Below are 21,931 nucleotides of genomic sequence, written 5' to 3'. Positions count from 1 at the left end.
AGGGATTTGTGATCATAGCAGTGTATGTTGATGATCTGAATATCCTAGGAACCTCTGGAGAGATTTCCCAAACAGTTGAATATCTTAAAAAAGAATTCGAGATGAAAGATCTAGGAAAGACAAAGTTCTGTTTGGGATTACAGCTTGAGTACATTAAAGATGGAATCCTTATGCATCAAATGGCATATACAGAAAAGGTACTCAAGTGATTCAATATGACTGAGTCTCACCCATTATCTAGCCCCATGGTCGTGAGGTCTCTCAGCCTGGACACTGATCCGTTCCGTCCTAAGATGGACGATGAAGATGTCATTGGTCCCGAAGTGTCATATCTCAGTGTCATAGGAGCTTTGATGTATCTGGCTAGTCACACACGACCAGATATATGTTTTGCCGTGAATCTATTGTCTAGATTTAGCTCTTGTTCGACCAAAAGGCACTAGAATGGGATTAAACATGTTCTTCGTTACCTGCAAGGAACAAAAGACTTGGGTCTATTTTATACTAACCAAAACAAAGAAGGATTAAATGGTTTTGCTGATGCAGGTTATCTTTCGGATCCACACAATGTCACAGACAGGCTATGTGTTTACACATGGTAGAACGGCCATATCATGGCGTTCCATGAAGCAGACGACCGCGGCCACATCTTCAAACCATTTGGAGATCTTGGCAATACATGAGGCCAGCCGCGAGTGTGTTTGGTTGAGGTCCATGACCCAACATGTTCGAGTTGATTGTGGGATGTCTGAAGGCAAGGACGCACCAACCGTGATGTATGAGGGTAATGCAGCATGCATTGCTCCGCTCAAGGATGGCTACATAAAAGGAGACCGGACGAAGCACATCTTACCAAAGTTCTTCTTCACGCACGAGCTACAGAAAGCCGACGAGGTCCAAGTAGTCCAAGTGCATTCCAGCGACAACTCAGCCGACCTGTTCACCAAATCACTTCCGACTTGCACGTTCAGGAAGCTCACGCATCAGATTGGGATGCGTAGACTGAAAGACCTTCAGTGATGTTGGGGGAGTAATACGTGTTGTACTCTTTTTCCTTCACCATGGTTTTGTCCCACTGGGTTTTCCTGGTAAAGTTTTAATGAGGCAACATCCAAAGCGTATTACAAACTCTATATGGTTATGACATCCAAGGGGGAGTATTATAAATTATATTGTGGATGTCCATAACCAGCTCATACTAGAAAGAGAGAGCCGGCGGCCATGAGAGAGAGAGAGAGAGAGAGAGAGAGAGCCGACGCCTAGAGAGAGAGACAGCAAACCCTAGTTTTCCTTTTCCTTCCTAGATTATGATATGTACTCTTTCCATATTTGTATTTCCTTCTTTTCATTATTCTATGACGATGTAATTTCCTATATATAAAGGGCTCTTTGTGTTTATGATTAATAAGAATAAGAAACTATTCTCCTAAGTTTCACAACATTTTTTTAATATGTGTGAAAATATTAAAAAATCTATCTTTGTGGAACAAGAGAGAGTATATATTTAAAATCATATGTGTAATCAAAATAAAATTATAAAGTTATTTTGGATTGTATCCTGAGTATGTGTCTGTTCGACAAGATGAGAAGATGGAATTGGCAAAAGTGTTGGATTGTGTCCCGTTTCTGTTCATTGAAACTCTGGAGGAGGCCAATGCCAAGATTTTGCTACATGCGTATATTTCACAGCGAAAGCTTGAGGGTCTTCCTTTGTCATCACACATGGTTTACACAACTCAGGTTTGTTCCTGCTTCTATGATTTCTGATACTCTTGTGGCCCAAAGACCTTCCACTCTTTACAAGTACAAGAAGAGGAATTACAAGGCCAGCCAAGGAACGATTCAAGAAGCTGGGAATGGGGGACGTGAAGAAGAATAACTTCTAGAAAGCGTGACTTTGGACAACTGATCCCAGAGACAACATACGGTGGAGTGCACTGGAAACATCCAGGCCATGATTAACGAAGCCATTTGATGCGGTCACAGTGTGATATTTCACAGCTACATTATTATCGAGATGAAGTCTAGTTCAAGGTTGGGGTGTGGCAGACCTTCTTGTTGGTGTCTCCAACAAGGATGACGCCTTCAAGACCTATCCGATCGATTAACTTGTTGAACCATGTACTTTGTTTGACAGATATTTCAATTTTATCAAATCTATGATGATTTCAGAACTAAATTACTGATGGATCTGGTACCACATAGTCACCAGAATAATAAATTAAAGTACAGTAGTGCGAATTAACATGATAGGATAAAATTTGGTAGAGAAGATAAATAGAAAGGTTTAGACCATTTTGCTTGGATACTATTGATCAGAAGCAGAAGGAGGAGTTTGTTCAGCTTCAACAACAACAGGAGCAGCAGAAGGAGTTGGCTCATCTTTAACAACAACAGAAACAGAAGAAGGATTTGGCTCATCTTTTAAAACAACAGGAGCAGAAGGAGAAGATGAAGATGGTTTTTCTTCATCAACAACAGATTTGCCTCTCTCTCTAAGTTTAGCCATGGAGGCCTTCATTGCCTCTTTACGCTTCTTACTCGCTAATACCTTAGCCTGAACTCCACTCACATTCAGATCTTTCTTCTCAACTGCTGGTGGTGGAGGCGGCCGTCTTGCTGCCGCCATTGCCTCCTCCTTACCGTTCAGAGCGTTCCAACTCAATAACGAACCACCTAATCCCACCACAATTGCCCTGCATATTATACCATTATTTTGTTACAAATTTTCACATTGCATAATTAGAAAGAAAACTAATTTTCCCTATCTAGTGTCAGTCGGATTTCAGATAAAAGACGAACATAAACGATTACCTGCGATTAATTTGTGGGACTTGAAGGATGATGGGAGGAGTCTGCGGCTGTGACCGCGGTGATGGAGAGCAGAGGCTGCCGGCGTGAGCAGCCGGTAAGAGAGGAGAGAGTGAATGTGTCATAGCTAATCCAAGAATGCGTAAAGGCAAGTAACAAAAAATTGGTAGACACTAATAAAAGATAGAATGGGATAGTGTTGTAGTATTGCAATTTATATCTGAATGCTCATTGGTTGGATTTGGATAAGACATCAATATAGATTTTTTGTTTGTCAACCAAGAAGAAAGAAGTCTTTTATGACTCCAAAACGCTGCGTTTTTTTTCAAAATCTTTTATATATTAATTGATAAATATTACAATCTATTATATACTAATTGATAAACATTATAAATTTTGCTGGTGTCCTCATGTCAACTTTCTTAGAATTCTTAGGAAAATAGGTTGGTCCATCTAAACATATATTATGTTTTGTATTAAACTATCTATCAAATTGAGTAGCAGTGTACAAAAAAATATTTTTCATTATTTCCTTAAATGATAGATATGGAATTACCTAATACAATTAAAATATATATAACAATTAATTACTATGAATAACAAAGATTTGATAAGAATTTTGTATTCTCCCTCATTTTTGTTTAATTTTATATTATTAATATAAATTAAACAATCACATTAATCATATAATGAAAAATTAGTTTTTTTCTCATATGTTATATTTTGAAATTTTACAAAAGACTATAAATTATTAAAAATGTTAAAAGTTTCACACTAGTAATTTTGTAATAAATGGGTTAACATTTTTTGTTCTAATAATATATAAATGATCATAAAATCGTATGAAATCTCATTTAATAGATATATATATATATATAATATGAATATCGTTTAAATTAAACTATATATCATATAAAATACATAAATATGTTAATTTTTAAATTTGCATTGAAGAAGTATTTAGAGCTTAATATTTTAATTTTCAAATATGTATCGAAAAAATCTCACATTGAATTTTTTGGTGAGTAATGGTTTGAATTTTTTGTTACAACAATTATACAAATTTTAATAAAATCATATGAGTAAAAAATCTAAATAATAATAATATATATATATATATATTAAAATATACTATGCATGTATTTCAATATCATTGAAATTTAATTATATACCATATAAAATAAATAAAATGATTGTTTTAATTTATGTACTTACTCTAACTTAATTATATAATACGTAAATGAACACAAAATAAAAACTATTAATAGATCTTGACCCGCACGACCGTGCGAGTTTTATTTATAAAATATTTTATATTATGCAATATAATATATCAATAAATTAATATAATTTAGTGTTAAATATTATCTAGCTTTATAATAATATTTGTGTGGTGTATAATATTATTACTATAAATTTTATTTTTGTAACAAAATTTATTTAGAAAACATTATTATGTAACAATACTGATTTACATAAATTTTGTTTTAATTCTAAATTTGAAATATATGTGGAAATTAAATTAAGTTGAACCTACATAATAGAGAATTTGGTATATAGTGATTAATTAAACCAATTAAGTATAGGTGTTTAAATAATAAACCAAATTAGTTTATAAAACTTTAGTTTAGTGTTATTAAAGTTCGTGTAAATTAATAAAGATCAAATGTTTCCTTTATGATGGAAAGTGTAAATTAACTTTATTATATGGCAAAAGCATTTAAAGGTATGACTTCTAAGTGATCTAAATTAAAACAAAATCACATATGAAATAAGTCATAATTTATGAGCTAAATAGATAAGATATGTTTATTTTTAAATTAGAAATATAAATGGATATTTTTTAAACCATCTCTTAAAATATTTCTTAAATTTAATTTTGAAAATAAATTCCATTTGAAATTATTATTAGAGAAATTCTCTAAGATAGTCATTTTTAGTTTATTTCACAAAAATAGCACTCAATGAAGAAAATGACTAAAATAAGTTTTATTACAGGGTAAAAATACAGTTTTATCCAATGGTAAACTAATCTAAACTTACGGTTTAGAGTTAATGAATGAAATTTGGGGGATAGGATTTCAAATTTAAAAAAAAAACTCAAAATTTTAAAATAAAAAGTGGGTTATTTTGGTCATTGTCTTCTTCGATGGCTATTTTTGTGACAAAAAATTAACAAAAGGCTATTTGAGAGAATTGTCCTCATTATTATAATTAAAATATTATTAAATGTGTTTTTTTATCATTATTTATTTTTGTTTACAATCAAAACTAAACTAAAATTTAGTTTGTAATTATACTTTGTGATAATTAAAATTTTAAATAACTATTTTCAAAAATATATTTTAAAAAAGAATCTAAAGATATTTGTAGATTTTGTTAGACATTTCTTTAAGATATTTATTAGTATTTCAAATAAAAATAAAGATATTGTAAGATATGATAATTAAGTTATGTAAAATTTAATAAATTTTCTAAGGATGGTCCAAACAAAAAAATCACACATGAAAAAAATCATGACTTCTATTTTAATAGTACGGATGTAACAATTATTTGTATACATAATTAATGTTCATTAGCGCAAGACGAGGGTCTTAACATATCTTATATATTAAAACAGAAGTCACAACCTTGATTCATGTGTGATTTTTTTTAAAATGGATCTAATGGACATATTCCTACAAAGTCATGTTACATTTAATCTCTAATCTTATCATTTAAATTTTGGACCTACGAGAAATTTTTATTGGGCTATCAATAATTGGATTTAAACAATAGATATAATTTAATATTGTAATATTATACCTCCATGTGTTAAATATTTAAATATTTGTCGATGTTAACTTTTGAAATTATAAAAAAAAAATTTAAATAACAAAAATCATATTATCTAACAATGATTAATTTTTACTACCTTAAACCAATGAAAACAAATTTTAAACTATATAATTTATTTTAAAAATTAAACAAAAACTAAATATTTAATTATTTACTCGATAATATAAATCTCTGAAACGAAAAGTTTATTTTTTAAAAAACTTTCTAAATTTGTGAAATGTTACAATATATTTTAATATGACAATAAAACAATATTTTACTAATTTTTATATATATAGTTACGATTTTAATAATGAAATAATAATCTGAAAATATATATATAGAAGAAGATACAAATACATGTAAATATTTGAAAAAATCTATTCAATGAAAAAATATACCGTAAACTTACTATGTTTTAAAAATTGATAGACACATATATTATAATATATACTAATTTAGAATTGAAAACAAAATATTTATATAAAAATAAATGAAAAAAAAATTTCGCGGTTGCGCGGTCGAGATCTAGTTATTATTAAAAGACATGGCAATTATAAGTCCCTTAAGTTGTATTCAGTCCAAAGTCCAAACTATTCAAATGCATTACATATAGAAATCGATTTACCAAAAACATTTTCAACAAAAAAAAATAAAAAATAATAATAATTAATCCTTACATAAGGATGAAGCAATCCAAATCAATTAAAGGATTGTCAATTTCTTCAAATATTGGAACCACCGGTTCCTTGTGGTTTACAATTACTTCGTTGATAGCTGTTTCGTCCATCTTAGATTTTATAAGATGAATCCTAGTCTCTGATCTGTTGTTCTTAAGAAAGTTTTTGGGACCAGATAGATCTATACTCTCTCTCTCTCTCTCTCTCTGTACGAGGGAAACATTACTGTCAGATATATACTCTCTTTCTTTACGAAACTTTATTGTCAAGTCAGCAGCCGCTATACCAAATATTCTGCTCAGAGATGACGATTTGAAGAAAGTTCCTTCAAATCTCCTGCTTGAAGAAATGCCCGGCCCAAAGGGTAGGCTACATAAACAGTTGACTAGGGCACATAACTGCCTTTCTAATTTTACTTTACAAATTTTCATTTATTTATATTTTCTATATTAGGTTAAGGCCTTAAGCAAAATTTTAATTTTTTTGGCCGGGACTGTTTAGAGATGGCAATTTAAGGAACTTTTCCTTGGTTAAAGAACTTGATGAAGACATAATAACCATGTCTTGATCTCGACGAAAACTCTTTTCTTGTGTCAATAATGGTGGTTTGACGATGACTCTTGGTAGGCCTGGGTGTTCGGGTACCTGTTGGCGTTCGGATCAGGTTTTTTGGATTTCGGTTCTCTTTTTTAACACCTTCTAGGTCTCATTCTAGTAAATTTGTAAGTACGGATCGGGTTCGGATATAACACATCGGGTTCAGGTCGGTTTTGTATCACATCATAGAACCCATAAAGTAATCATATATAATTCGGATTCGGGTTATATCGGATCGGTTCGGATATACCCGAAATAAAATCTAAAATTTAAAAGTAAAACATAAGAAATATATATTTATTTATATATAATTAAGTATTTAAGGTAGTTATTTAAATTTTAAATACTTATTGTTAGATAACATATCAAAATAAATATGAAATTGAATATTTGAAGTATATATTCATGTTTCATATAATTATATTGTATATTATTTTGGACATTCGGATCGGTTTCTTCGGATATTTTTTCGGATTTTTCAGTTTTTTCGGTTTTTCGGGTTACCCGTTTGGGTTTGGTCAATAACACTTCGGGTTCGGATATGTTTTGTACCACCTTACAAGATCCATTCGGATATTTTTTACATTTCAGACCGGATATGGATCGGGTTTTTCGGTTCGGATTCATTTCAGATTACGAATATTATGCCCATGCCTAACTCTTGGGTTCTCCAATAGCCATTGGTTCCACTTCCTAGGTTTTCATTTGCTATGTTTGATTTTGTTGAATACCGGTGTCTTAACCGTAGATTTACACTGGCTAGTAGGTCTAGGAAAATAAACCGAATCCAAAAATCTGAAACCGATCCTATAAAAATGAATCTGAACTTATCTGAACCCGATATAAATATTGAATGAATCTGGTTCTACGGTATGTTGGGTTATAGGTTATACCCGAACTGATTCCGAATCCAAATGGATATCTTAAAAATCCAAAAAAAAAAATATTCTAAAAAATATTCGTACCAAACATGATCTCAATCCCTAATATGTATCCAAAATACACTAAGATATTATTGTGTACATAAAATAATCATCTATTACATGAATAACCTACTCAAATACTTAGTTTAATATATATTTTTAGTATTTAGTCAGTATTGATGTTTCTATGTTTTGACAATTGCATTTGAAATTTAATTATGAATATGTTTGCTTTTAAATTTTAAACAATGTTGTTTTATTTTAAAATTCAAATAGTGTTTCTTACGTTTAGAAAGTTTCTAGTTGTTAATTTTCGTTTGTTTACATTTTATTATGTATGATTATCGTTAGTACAAGGATTTGGTATGTCATGATATGTCTGATGTTGTCATGCATTGTTCAAGAACAGTCTCGTATGTTGATATGCGAGTCTGCCAAAGTTATTTTGAAACACGACAATATGGTTTAAGGAAGCCACATACACATACTTATTGGATATATTGAGTTTAATCAAGTATAAATTTATGTTTTTGAAACCAATGACCAGATTAATATCCAAAACCGAAACTATTTTGGGTTTAACCGGATCTTGGACATGTTACTAAACCTGAGCCAAACCCTACTAAACCCGAACCGAATCTGATCCGGACTTTTATAATACCCGAATGGAGTTGTAATTCATGAACTCGAAACCCGAATCAACCCGAACCAAAACTTTATTCTGATGATGATTGCTCATCCCTACTGTTCGGATCTAGTAGGCATGACTACAAACCCGGTGGATTGGCCAACTTTCGCGACGGAGATCGAAGTGTTCTATATATTACAGGAGGATTTCAAGGATGTGTGTCTATCTCATATTTTTTTAGTAGGAATGGTCGGACTGACGCGTTGGCAAAAGAAGCAAGGAGTAGAAACGTTTTTTTTTATATAGATCAGATCCGGCCAGACGAATGTGCTAATCAAAGTACATGTTCGTCTCGTCGTCACTTGACCTAATCTAAATGGATAGCTGACAAAAAAAAAATATTCAACATATGAATTGAAAATATTGACCTTATCCCGTAAATAAATCACCCATCTTAACTTCATATTAAGAATAAGACATAAGATTTAGATCTTCGCGTCTGATTTTCAATTATCTAACGGAGCTGGGTGCATTAAGTACTCGACGTTTTTCCTGTTACAATAAAAGAATGCTAAGAAAACTTAATTCAGATGCTTATTGATGATAATGTAAAATAATTCAAGTCAATTGGTGATTCCAGACTCACACAAGGCAGGCTTGTTATTTGCTTCCCAACAAGACTCAATCCCATTAAAAATAGTCCTTCATCTTTTATTTAACCGACGAATTTGTTTGCTTTTTCTTTTTCTTTTTAATTTTTACAGCACACTGAATCTAAGGATGGGCAAGGAGCCGATAATACAAATTTTCAGTATTTGTAATTTGCTTCGTATTTTACCAAAATTTAATTTTCTGAGTTGCTTTGCTTAAAATTACTAATATCTCATTCATTTTATTAAATAAATCTTTTTTTTTCAAAAATATATTTTACATAATATTAAATAAAAAAAGTAAAAAAATAGTGAAACTATATGTTTTATAAATTTTATAAAAGATAAAATTTTAGAAAAATGTAGTTTTTCAAAAGATTTTCTATTTCTTTCTTAATTTAATACTTTATGAATAATTTTATATATGAAATTATTAAAATTATATTTAAAATAGTAATTATTATGTAAATTTTTATCTACAACTCTCTATTTAATTGTGAATATACTTTTATTTATATAAAACATGAACGGAGCGGATATCCGACTCTGAAATTTTTAGTATTTGTGGTTTGTTTCTTTTTAACGGATATTAATTTTTAATATTTGTTTTGTTCTGTAGACTTAAAGATGTCCAAATTTTTCGGATCGAATGGAAACAAATAACTAAATCTGATGAAGTATTTGATGAAGATGTATCCTCGATTTTGAGAAATTATTTACCGAACAAAATCTAAAGAAAGTTTGGCTATTTATAGAAGGAATATTCCTGTCCAATTAAAATCTGAGTCAGTGACCAGCACTGACGAACTTGTGAGACGTCATTAGTGACGACAACCTTCCTACTCTGACAGGTCCCATTGTCTCCCAATTGGTAAACACACGTTGGCTCTCTTAATTTTTATTTATTATCAGTTTTATTGGCTAAAAATTTTGTTTGTTTTAATTAATTACACTTGTTGATTTTTTTATTTCCTATCTTATTTTTAACTTGACATAGTAATAACTTTATTACCAATGAGAGTTATAGGTAAGTTAGAGAACTAAAACCCTATCATTTTACAGTCTGTAATCTCTACTTTCTTTCTTTATCTTATCTTTTTTTGTACTATCATTATTACAAAATTTATTAATTAATTTCGAGACAGCACATTTGCATATAATATCCGAAACTACATCGTATGATCATAACACCAATCTATCATCACCTTAAAAACAGAGTATGCTTTAAAGACTATCGTACCATAACGAATCACAACGCCTCATGCTCATCATATATGAATGGGTTTTACACAAGAAGAGGACTAAACATATTAATTCATCATTCATGAAATATTTCCCTTTATCGAGACGGAGAAACCAAACCTCGAATATAAAGAAACAGATAGTCTTCAACAAGGCTAATTAAGCTTCCTTCTACTTAAATATACTATAACAAATGAAACAGAGGAGATGAACCCATAAAAGATCATGATAGTAACTATCTTCAACTCCACGGTAAACGAGCGGTCATTGGCGAGTGGGATACACGCGCTTTCTGGCACCGTCACCCGTAGCCTCAGAACTTTTTTTGCTGTCAGAGCGACGGAAGAAAGAGAGAATGGCTTTGAGGATTTTTGTCTTCACCAACTCTCTCTTCTTGGGGATCACAGTCCCTTCTTTCTTCTTAAACGGCTTTAGCCCCTCGGAGCTCATGATCTTCTTAAGACTATAAGAAATAGATGTATGAGTGTATATGAATTTATGTGTGTTTGTCTGCATATATAGAGAAGATATCTTCCTACGGGGGAATAAATAGAGAATGGGACATGCTCTAGTCGATCTTTAAAAAAAGGGAAGAAAGTAATAAAATTGTCATCAAGTTGCTATATGTTCACACTTAATACCACGTGGCCGCAGCACAATTGCAGTAATAATTTCTATTAACAACAACTTCTACTTAATGTTTTGAAGTCTCTATAGGGAAAAGATAAAGTGAAAGTGGCATCTCTAATAGCATCATTATTGGAGGGTTCTTAAGATGAGGCTCTTAACAGAATATAAGAACATGTCTCTTAATTTTTAACTAAAAACTAAGAATCGGCTTTTAAATAAAAGTTTTAAGAGATAGTTCTTAGCTTTTTTAATTAAAAGTTCAGAAACAGATTATTATATTCGGCTAAGAACCACACCCTAAAAACCTCCCAATAATCACGCTCTTACGTTCATATAAAATGTGAATCTTCGTAAATGTACATATTAGTTAAAATGTATGAACTTGTACTACGGTTCACTCAACCATCGGTGCAATATTAATAAGTTGATAGATAAGTTTATATTTTTGGGAGCGGGCATTTGGATCCAGTGGTCGTGGACACGCCTTGGATGCAAACACATTCGGGATTTGATTCTCCTGCTACGGAAACTAAGTCACATTGTTATGCTCACCACGGCTGCGGATACGTCCGTATGAAAACCCGGGAGAAGGTCTGTCGTGGACAGCACCTTCTACCAGGAGATTAGATCTATGTCTTTAATAGACCCGGATTTAACATTTTTCTTTAACCATAAAAAAGTTTGTATTTTTGTTCACTATTTGAAATTTGATCGACAATAATTGAAGTCCGAGGCAGAGCTGGTCATAAGTATAGCAAGATGAAATATTTGTCTATGATCTACTAAATATTGGTGGTTTAATATATATATGTATATATGTGTATATATATATATATATATATATATATATATATATCATTTGGTCCCTAATTAATTAAGCTAAATATATCTCTTGTATATTAAAAGAGAAATATTTGCAATAAATGTTTTCACACACGCATTGACACGTGTCAGTTTCACAATCATTTAACAATTAATGTGTTTACACATTAATTTTTTTAACTCTATCTTATACATTTTAATGTGTTTAACACTAATTGTTTTTAATCAGCTCATTTTTAGTTTTAGTATTTTTAACATTTGTATGAGTGAATTGAAGTTCTCTCTGGGCAAGTACTGAATAATATCATTGTTGAAATAAATAAATTACAAAATCATTAAGATTCACATCAATTAAAATGTCGGAATGTGAATGTTTTAAAAATTGATAGTTTCGTATCTTGCCGAACTTGATGATGGTTGAGGTTTATGCATACGAAAACAACAAATAATTGTGATTGGTTATGAATTAAGGAAACTAAGGCGAAAAACGCCACACACAAAGTTGAATCTTTAGTTTAGCCAAGTATTATTTTTCTTTACAGAGTTCATATTAAACCAAGAATTAGAAAAATAATCAGATTGTTAGATAAAATACGAAATCATAAAAGTTTTAAAAGAAAGAAAATTCGTGAAATCGATTGAAAAACATAATTCATGTACCGAATGAAGAGATCACATTATCTTTGACGCAATTCTAACTCCTTTCACTCGATCTTTTTTTTTTGTTAAAGGGTTTTCATTAATCAATAAAATAGCAATTACAAAAGGCAAGCAAGCACCAGATTACATAATATAAGAAGGGGAGAGAAGGATCAGGTACATCACTGATAAGAAATAGATTTGAGGAGCCACAACATACATGACAGATGATTATGAAGGGTCAAACCAGAATCGAGCAAGGCGAGGACTTGAAGGATGACTTAGGGAAAGTAAAGCGGAGCTTTTGTCCCTAAGAGATGTGATGATGAATCTCATGATACGAATTGGCGGCATCGTCAGCCCATCGTGTAACCGCCTATTCCGCTCTTTCCAAAGCTCATAGATTGCTGCCTGTCACAGTTGGAGTATTGCTAGTCGAACCATGGGATCCGTGTGAGGATTAGGGAGCCAGTGTAAAATATCAGCACACATAAGAGGGACAGAAGAAAGATGAAACTGCTGCATAAGTGATCTCCACACCATAGAGGAAAAGGAGCAATCAAAGTAAAGATGATTGCGAGATTCATCTCCTTCTCCACATAACAAACAAATGGGGTCTAGATCAACACACCAAGAGACCATGCGATCAAAGGTTGGGTTTCTGTTCAGAATGAATAACCAAGTAGTAGTAGCGTGCCTAGGAATGATTGCCATATGCCAAACCAACAGAGCCCAACTTTTCTGCGGCAATGACCTTCTAATGGCCTTGAAAATCTGATGTGATGAGAACTTTTTGCTTTTAGAACCATTCACAAACCAGAGCGCAGTGTCACAACCATTTCACTCGATTGTATCGTGTTTTTATCACATTTACCAAAAAAATTTATAGAAGGTACACGTTATTGGTTATAGAATACGTCAAATTTTTAACATGTCCAACAATATTGACACGACGTCCAACCATTTCTATTGGTATTCTTAAAGTATGGTCCAATAATTATGTATGCAAAACAAGTCTAACATATTACTCTTACATTTATTTATTTTCTTTATATATGTAGAAGACAGTAAATTTGAGTAAAATATTTGGATCCGAAGAATCAAACCGAACTTGATTTGAAAGTAATACTAAACACAAACTAAAACTGATTAAGTACTCAAATGGATCTAAAAGTTTAATATCTGGATAACAAGACCCGAATCCGATCCAAACTGAAATATTTTGGATACCAAAAATATCTAAAACACAATTATATACTTAAATATATTAGTTATTTTAAATTTTATATCTATTAGATATTAATTAATATAAAATATCTAAAATAACAAAATATGTTCAAAATACTGAAATATATTTTTTCTCCATCTAAATATTTAAATTGAAATATTTTTATGTAAATTTTATATTATTTTTATTTTCAGATTTTGAAGATTAAGTATATTTGGATTTTTGGTAAAAATTACATAATTAAAATAGGTACCTGAACTCGAACCTGAACCAAGCATGCAATGATTCAAACTAAATTCAATCCAAATTCAAACCGGAATTTGTAAATATCCGAATCATATTTAAATTTCTAACTCTAAAAATCAAAATCCAAATGGATCAACTGAATCCTAACGGATATCTAAATGTCCATCCATTTAAAAAGCTATATGACAAATTTTTTATTTCAACGTAAAATAAATAATCTAATCAATTATTTTATTCCGCGAACATCACGGATTATTAGCTAGTGTATTGATTATTTGGTAATTGTTTCAAAAGTTATGAATTGGTTATGATCCAGAAACAATAAAAAATTGTATACTGAACAAATTAAAAGTTAACGTGACTACGCTTTCCTTTTAATTTTAGCTTTTTGGCATTTAACATCAATCCTCAATGTTTTTTTATTCCTTGCTAGTACTACTGCCGGATCCAGTTTATCTTTCAGGATACGGATACGAATTCATTACTGGCTTTAGCAGAGATTCATAGCAGGGATTTTTAACTTATGATTTAACACTTTTTGTTTTGTTTTGTTTTTTTTTACATTTTTCGGCTAAGAGACAGCTCTTATATCTCTTATTTAAGACACTGTTTTTTTACACTCGTATCCTGAAATAAGAGATATAAAAGACACCTCTTATATCTCTTATTTCAGGATACGGATACGAAAATATGGGAATTTTAAAAAATAATAATCAAAATATTTAAAAATATTTAAAATTTTAATTATAAATATATTATTTATATTATATTTTACAAAAATTAAATTAAATAAATATTTTTTAAAATAAAAATATAACCCGCGGATCCCGCGGGTTATCCGCAAAATTAAGCGGGACGGGTGCGGATACAAATTTATTTGTTCGCGGGTTGTGCGGGTCGGATTTTTTGACAAAAAAAAACTTTGTAACCCGCGGATTGGCGGGTCAGCGGGGCGGGTTTGACCCGCAACCCAGCCCTATCTAAACCTCTCTTCGTGGCTTGTTTTGCTAGTCCAGCCAGTCCCGGGAAGCAATTTAATCGTATTGCTTAAATGTACTAGTATTACTTAAATGTTTACTAGTATGAGTGCGAGTGTAAAACTATAACTAACGGAGATGATTCTTTTTTGAAAAAAGCCACTATTAATTTTGAAAGATTCTTATTTACCTTATTGTGAAACAGCTGTAGAGTCAAAGGACTTGGCTTTTAATATACAGGTTAAGACATGACTTTCTTGGTTTCTTTTTGATGTAAAGACCGAATTAATGCGAATTGCGTGCACCAAAATTGTTTATATTCGATAGATTTGAAAACTGATCAATGTATTTTACTATTGACAGTGAAGACTAAAGATCTACCGAACAAAACTTGGGTTCAAAACTTGGGTTCACCCCCTATACTGAACTCTCAAATTCACCTCTATTATTAACACCAATCAAAGTGTCCCGTAAGATTAGAAAAAAAAAGAATATTAAAACATTTAAAAAAAGAAAATAGCTCAAATAAAAATAAAAGAACGTCGCCATTAACTAAAGAAACATAAATGTTCTTTGTTTCATCAGATTAGGTTTTGAGAATTCTATTGAAATTTGCTAACAGGAAGCTGCTCCCGAATAATTATTAGCTTGACTTACCGGCTCGAGCTACGTTCCGCATTGGTACATTGATCTACTCTCTTTATCCTCTTTCAAGTTAAGAATATCAATTATTTAGAATTTTCATTAAAATAAGGTCTAATTGTTCTGTAATTTATGTTTTGCTATATAGTTACAATGGAAAATAGTCATTTAAGTGGTCAAGAAACTGTTCCCGTTTGTCAGGATGAATCTAGTTTGTAAGTCTCCGATTTCACCAGTTTGTTAAGACAGAATTCAGATGAGTTTTTAGCTGAGGAAAAAGTTGATACATTCAATGATGATGATGCTTCTGTCAGTGATTTCGATGAAGAAGAGGACATAGGCAACAACGAGGACTATCTTCAGACTGAAGATGTTGATGCTTTAGAGGCAAACAATCAAAATCAGAAAAATATGAACTTTGTATTGGAATGGACTTTAGTTCTGATGAGTCTGCATATAAAGCTTATCGAAAGTATGGAGGCAATCATGGTGGATCATCGTAATACTCTGTTATTTTAATTGTGAAAGCAGGCATTAGTTATGTTTTCGTTCTTACTTTTGGTGTTTCTAGCATATTCTTGTTTTTACTCTTATTGTTATCTTCAAAAACTCAAGGCCATATTCAGCTTTAATGTGTCTGCTGAACCTTTAGCAAAGCACACACAATGTCCCAACACTTTGTAAACTGTTGTATTCTTATATCTCAATCAAGTTTTATTATTGTGTCTTGTTAGCTTTGAATATGAACCTCTTGACAAAATTGTTCATAAATACACAACTCAGAAACCGTACACGTACACTTGAAAAAGAAAAAAAAAGTTTACCGAAGAAAAGAAAAAAAATACAAACTATGGAACAATATTTGTCTACTGCTTCTTCTGTCTTGTTTTCATCGTGGAAGTAGTAAGAATTGCAAAACCTTACTACAACTTTCAAAACCTAATGGAGACAAAAGCAGTAATAGAAGAAGGATTGTTGGACGTGGGGATACTTCCTTGTAACATTAGGAGCTCTGTCTCTGTTCCTGCTAGGAATCACAAGAAGCTCTCGGCAACAATAAGGGAAGAGATGAGAACTCGTCCTCCAGTTACGTTCTGTGTGAAGTTCGAGTCATTTCACACTATGTCCAAACTGGTCAAAGACAACGGTGATAAGTACGAGTCACATCCTTTCTCAGCCAGTGGATACAATTGGTACGTACACGTATGTTGGATTTAAGTTATACACATGAGAATTGATTGACAATGTCAATAACTGGTGAAAAGTTGATACTTTTTGCAGGACACATTGAGATCAAGCCCAGCAGAGAACAAAGCTATGAAAAGAACAAAGCTATGAAAAGAGCAAGCTTTGTGTGAGTAGAAACTGGCCTGACAACAAGTTCATCACATCTGAATATTCAGTAAACATACCATTCCGTGGAAAATTCAACATCAACCTCTTCAGAGTAGTGTGGCGAACAGATTATGTGGTTGGAGTTCTCTCTTTGACAACCCTTTGACACTAATCCGATATCTGGACATACATGGCTTGATTTGGATTGGAGAAGAAATAAAAATTCGATTTGAAAGCATAAAATTGGAGACTGAACTTGACAAACACAACTTCCATCTTCTCTGTGGCGATGAAGGAAGCCATGGACACTGTTAACGGCTACGTTCTTTTATTTTTTTTTAAAGCTATTTTCCTTTTTTTTAAGTTTTAATATTTTTTTTCTCCTAATCCTACGTAGCACTTTGATTGGTGTTAATAATAGAGGTGAATTTGAGAGTTCACCATAGAGGGTGAACCCAAGTTTTGTTCAGATCTACAGTATTAGGTTTAAGCCTGGTTCGGTTTACTAAATTTGATGGTTAAACTCTGGTTTATGATTTTTGAATATGGGTTCTTTATGTAAAGTTTATACATTTCAAGTGGAATGAAGACAAAACATTCTTCGTTTTGCTCTGTGGATTCTGGATCCAAAATCAAAAGATCACGTCTATATTAGCACTCTTTTATCCTCTTGTTGTTGAAGTTTCATCTTAATAGTGAGTTGTATCCTAACAGCGAGGCTTACTTTGTTACATGATTTTGTTTATTTTTCTATGGAGGTCTGGTCCGCTTTCTTTAGTCGAAATCATTTCAGACCTTTCTCTATGTTTGATGATGTTGTTGTGTGGCTGGTTTCTGTTGTGACTACAAGAGGAGTAAAGCCTATATTACTTGTGGCGTGAAAGGAATGCGCGTCTTTATACCTCTGTTTTGAAACCGCTCTCTAGTGAAGGAAATTCAGCTGCAAAGTAGGGCTCGTCTTCTTGGTCTTCATAAGGAGGTTTACTAAGAAAAGTGTAACGGCCCGGTTCCTGGTCCAAAAATTTTCATAAAAGAATGGGCTTCTCTACGGCCCATTTGACAAAACTTAGGGTTCCCTTCCCCTTTCCTATAAAAAGAAATGCAGCCTCCCTTTTGCCTCATACAGAAACTAAAGCGAAGCTCTGCAGAGAATTCCCAGAGACCAGAAACCCTAGCCGTCGAGCTCTCCCTTTCTCTCTTGTGCCGTCTCTCTCTCTCTCTTCTCTCTCTCTCTCTCCCGCGCGACGCTCTCTCTCTCCTCGCCGTCGCACGCTCTCTCTCTCCTCACCGTCGCACGCTCTCTCTCTCCTCGCCGGCGCCGTGTGGTGGTGGTGGTGACCGGATCTCAATCTCCTCTCCCTTGTCTCTTGTTTCCAGATCCGGATCCAGATCTAGGCTAAGGTGGAGTGTCTTGAACCCATCTTGTTCTCATGTACTGTATACTCCTTTATGTTGGAGTTAGGGTTGATTAGACCCTGTTTGAAAGCTAGGATGATAGATCATGATTATTCCTAGGATGTTAGATGAATGGAACACGATGCATAAGAACCCTCATATTGTTAAATGGGACTTAGTAAACTGAAATGGAGTTGTGGTAGCGATGATTGATTGGTAATTTATGCTTGTATGTTTGGATGTGTAGTCCCATGAGTGGTTTGTGATTAAAGCTAGGATGCTAGAGAGAAATGAATGCTAAGCTGATAGATGAGTAATGATTGTTAATGTTATTGAAGTAGAACTTGAGTGCAATGTGTATTGTGTGTGGCACCGATAACGGGTGGCGTCTAGTGAATGAGTCCAAGTACAAGTCTAAATGAAAAGGAAAGCGAATGAGAATGGGAAGGGATGAGTGAAAATGATAAGGATGTGAAAGGATAAGTGAAAGTATGAAAGAATAAGGTTACGGTTAAGCATGGGTGGGGAAAGCATATAGAGTCTAAGGAAAGTATGTGTGGCAGTAGTTCACGCTAGGTATCCATAGGAGATGTGGCGAATCCACAAGAATATGGAAGCACCCATAGGAGATGTGGCGAATCCACATGAATATGGGATAGAAGCCTAGTGGGAGCTACCCACTGATGATAAGAACGAAGTGCCAACCGCGAGAGGCGGGATATAAAAACGTGCATCATGGTCGGGTAACGGGGAGTTAAAGGTGTCATAGGATCGAGTCGGTATGGTATGATGAGTCGGTTAAGTCTAGGGTTTAACGTGTGTGGCAATGAGTGAGTTCATTGTAATGATTGGTCACTAGGTTGATAGAAATGTATGGAATTGAATGTGGAGAATTAGTGATGACAGTATGAAATGATAAAAATACATTACCTGATTGTAATGGCTAGTCAGTCCTAGTTCCCGCATAGAGTAGTATAGAGTGTCATACGGGCAGGCTGGTCTAGAGCCACTTCACTGAGTAACTTGTTGCTCACTCTTCTATTTCCATTTCCCTGTGCGCAGGACTGTAAGTAGAAGTATATGGATGTGGGTGTGACGGTATTTCAAAGAAGGTTATGCGCCCGTCGGCTCTCGGAACCAGTAACGGGACACGTAGAGTTGTCTAAATGAGTAGACACGTGTCCATAACGCCCTTTCGATAACCCCGGCCGGACGCCGGGGGATCGGGCCGTTATAAAAAGGACATCCACTCTATCGATGACTACGGCCAACAACAGCCACTCTCACCGCACTCTTTTGTCTGTGTGGTTTGATATTTTTTAAATGTGATCCAATTTGTGCTCACAGAAGTTTCTAAGTACTTTGCATTTCTGAACTTCGATTTGTATGATGTTGTAATTATGCCTCTATTTAGGGAAAATGAATAAATGAAAAGGTACTTTAAAAAAAATGTTTAATTCATGTTAAAACGAAATGAAATTATTGTTCCCTAGACTTTTACGAATCCCGATTATCCAGACAGCACGCGTGCCATGTTGAAATTATAAATCATCAACAATCAATATGATTATAGTTATACGTTATCTAATGAAAACGAGAGTTAGAAGAGCATAAATATCATATCGGAGATCCTTAAGTGGATTAAGTGGATTTGTTAAAAAAAGTCATGCTGAAAGTCTCACAAAACAGTTAAAATTGATCACAAAAGTCGCCAAAGAAGGATCTTCTATCTACTGTTTGCGGATCCTAGTAATACGTGGCGGTTCGTGATTGATTTTTTTTTAATCAGAGAAAATAAAAAAAAAAAAAATTTTTTTAAGAAACCCAAAAACAGTTTAGCGGTAATTATGGCCTAAGACTAATACCACAATTGACAGAAAAAAAAGACTAATACCACAAAAACAACTCAAAATTATTACAACTTGATTTCTTCACAAAAGAGGACATCATATATCTTCGGTTGTCACCCCTACAGCTACAGGATACTGAAGAATGGAAACATTAATTTAAACCAAAAATACCAAGAGAAGCAGAACTAACAAAAGCTTACACGACGAGAACAACAGCATATCAAACCCACAAAAGATCCTGGAGGATGCAAAATTATCTTCAACCCCAAGAAAAGGACAGGTCAAGGACGAGTGGGGTACACGCGCCCTCCGTTGCCGTCGCCGGTAGGTCGGCTAATAGCGGAGGGAGAAAAGGCAGAGATAATGGCTTTGACGGCCATAGTCTTTACCAGCTTCCTCTTAACGGGAATCACACTCGCTGTTTCTTTCTTCACCTTACGCTCCGACGTAGAACTAGAGCCTTCTCCTTTAGAACTCATCTTCAATGTAGATCTATGTGTGTATGTATGTTTTGTGTTTCTTTGTCGCTTTTGTAATGGTGAAGCCATGCAGAAATGTGGTTGGTTTATATAGAAAAGAGGAGATGCCTTCAAGTGAGTACTGTTAACTTCTGCTCTAAGTTTCTCCACGTCGTGTCAGCCACCCATTGCTGTAAAGAGGAAATTTTACGCTAACACCTTCTACTTCTGATTTAAGTTCCAGATTAAATAATAAAACCCAAGCGAAGTTTACGTTAAATTTCGTGCATTTTATTCTGGAGTATATGTGGATGCATATAAACCTCTAAAGAAATAAATTAAAAGTAACAATAAAACTATATTATGAAATTTTCATGCATTATTTGATTAATGTAGTATTTATATATAATATATTTGGTAGATGAGGAACCGGCAACTTGGGAACTAAGTACCAGTCTGCCGCTGGTACAAGAAACTGGGAAGACGACATTCAACATATATGTTATTGGGAGTATTTTTTATTCAACACTTTTTATAAATAAATATGTAAATAAATATAAAATGTGAAATAATATATTTAAAGTTTAAATAATTTAATAATAAGTGATGTTTTAGTATTGTTATCTGTGTTTCAAAAAGAGCTATATTTATCTAAGACGATGACAAAAATAAATTATTTTATTTGTATTGTTTATCTTATTCTTTTTTTTGTCAACTTGTTTATCTTATTCTTATTGTTATGTTTTACTAATCATATAATTGTAAGTAGTGTTTTTAGTATTATATACTATAGCAATGAAAGTAAATAATCATTTATGCTGCAACTTATTAATCAATAATTTCAAACAAATAATTCAACATTAACGAAAACATAATTTGTTTTAAAACCTTATAATATAAAATAGAATTTTCTTATCTATAATCATAATGTTTCTGCTTTTTTGACTGCTAATGTCGAAAATATTTTGTTACATTGACTAATTGAGTAACATATATATACAAGGAGACTCGAGAGATATGACCATGTTGAAAATAATTGTGTAGAGACATGAGTTACATGACGATATGTAGATCCGCGTTGGATCTAGAGAATCTCCTTTTCCGCGTAATCGTCCAAGGTATAACTGAAGCCATCATATCCTCTTTTGTAGATTCTTTTCTTTTTCCTATCTCTGCGTTTTGTACTTTCTGTCTATTAGTATTATTTCTGCATGTTCAGACAACAATATCTATACTTGATCGTTAGGAACAGTACAAGGATCAGCCAAGGGCCCATTCTATTTCCTAAATTTTTACATTTAGGAGACTTGAAGACTTTGTCGTCAGATACTAGTGAGGAAAAATGAAAGAAACGTAACGGA

General features: G+C 32.9%; 2 protein-coding genes across 2 annotated transcripts; both read right to left on the bottom strand.

Annotated features, from left to right (window-relative positions):
• Window positions 1-2,163: 2,163 nt before the first annotated feature.
• Window positions 2,164-3,076, bottom strand: BNAC07G14470D. Its single transcript, XM_013788370.3, has 2 exons — window positions 2,815-3,076; window positions 2,164-2,696 (listed from the first exon to the last, which is right to left on the bottom strand). Exons 1-2 carry the CDS (start codon window positions 2,934-2,936, stop codon window positions 2,309-2,311), a joined length of 510 nt encoding a protein of 169 aa, XP_013643824.1. The 5' UTR covers window positions 2,937-3,076; the 3' UTR covers window positions 2,164-2,308.
• Window positions 3,077-10,348: 7,272 nt separating this feature from the next.
• BNAC07G14460D lies at window positions 10,349-11,540 on the bottom strand. Its single transcript, XM_013791823.3, has one exon. It carries the CDS (start codon window positions 10,862-10,864, stop codon window positions 10,613-10,615), a length of 252 nt encoding a protein of 83 aa, XP_013647277.2. The 5' UTR covers window positions 10,865-11,540; the 3' UTR covers window positions 10,349-10,612.
• Window positions 11,541-21,931: the final 10,391 nt, after the last annotated feature.

Source organism: Brassica napus, chromosome C7 (assembly GCF_020379485.1).
Source record: "Brassica napus cultivar Da-Ae chromosome C7, Da-Ae, whole genome shotgun sequence".
NCBI classification, from domain to species: Eukaryota; Viridiplantae; Streptophyta; class Magnoliopsida; order Brassicales; family Brassicaceae; genus Brassica; species Brassica napus.
Note: the sequence above shows the minus strand (reverse complement) of the source record. Positions and strands in the feature narration are given on the sequence as shown.

Coding starts and splice junctions, on each gene's coding strand:
- BNAC07G14470D (XM_013788370.3), bottom strand. CDS start 2,936: ATGACACATTCACTCTCTCCTCTCTTACCGGCTGCTCACGCCGGCAGC. Junction 2,697..2,814: donor GTCCCACAAATTAATCGCAG/GTAATCGTTTAT, acceptor TATAATATGCAG/GGCAATTGTGGTGGGATTAG.
- BNAC07G14460D (XM_013791823.3), bottom strand. CDS start 10,864: ATGCAGACAAACACACATAAATTCATATACACTCATACATCTATTTCT.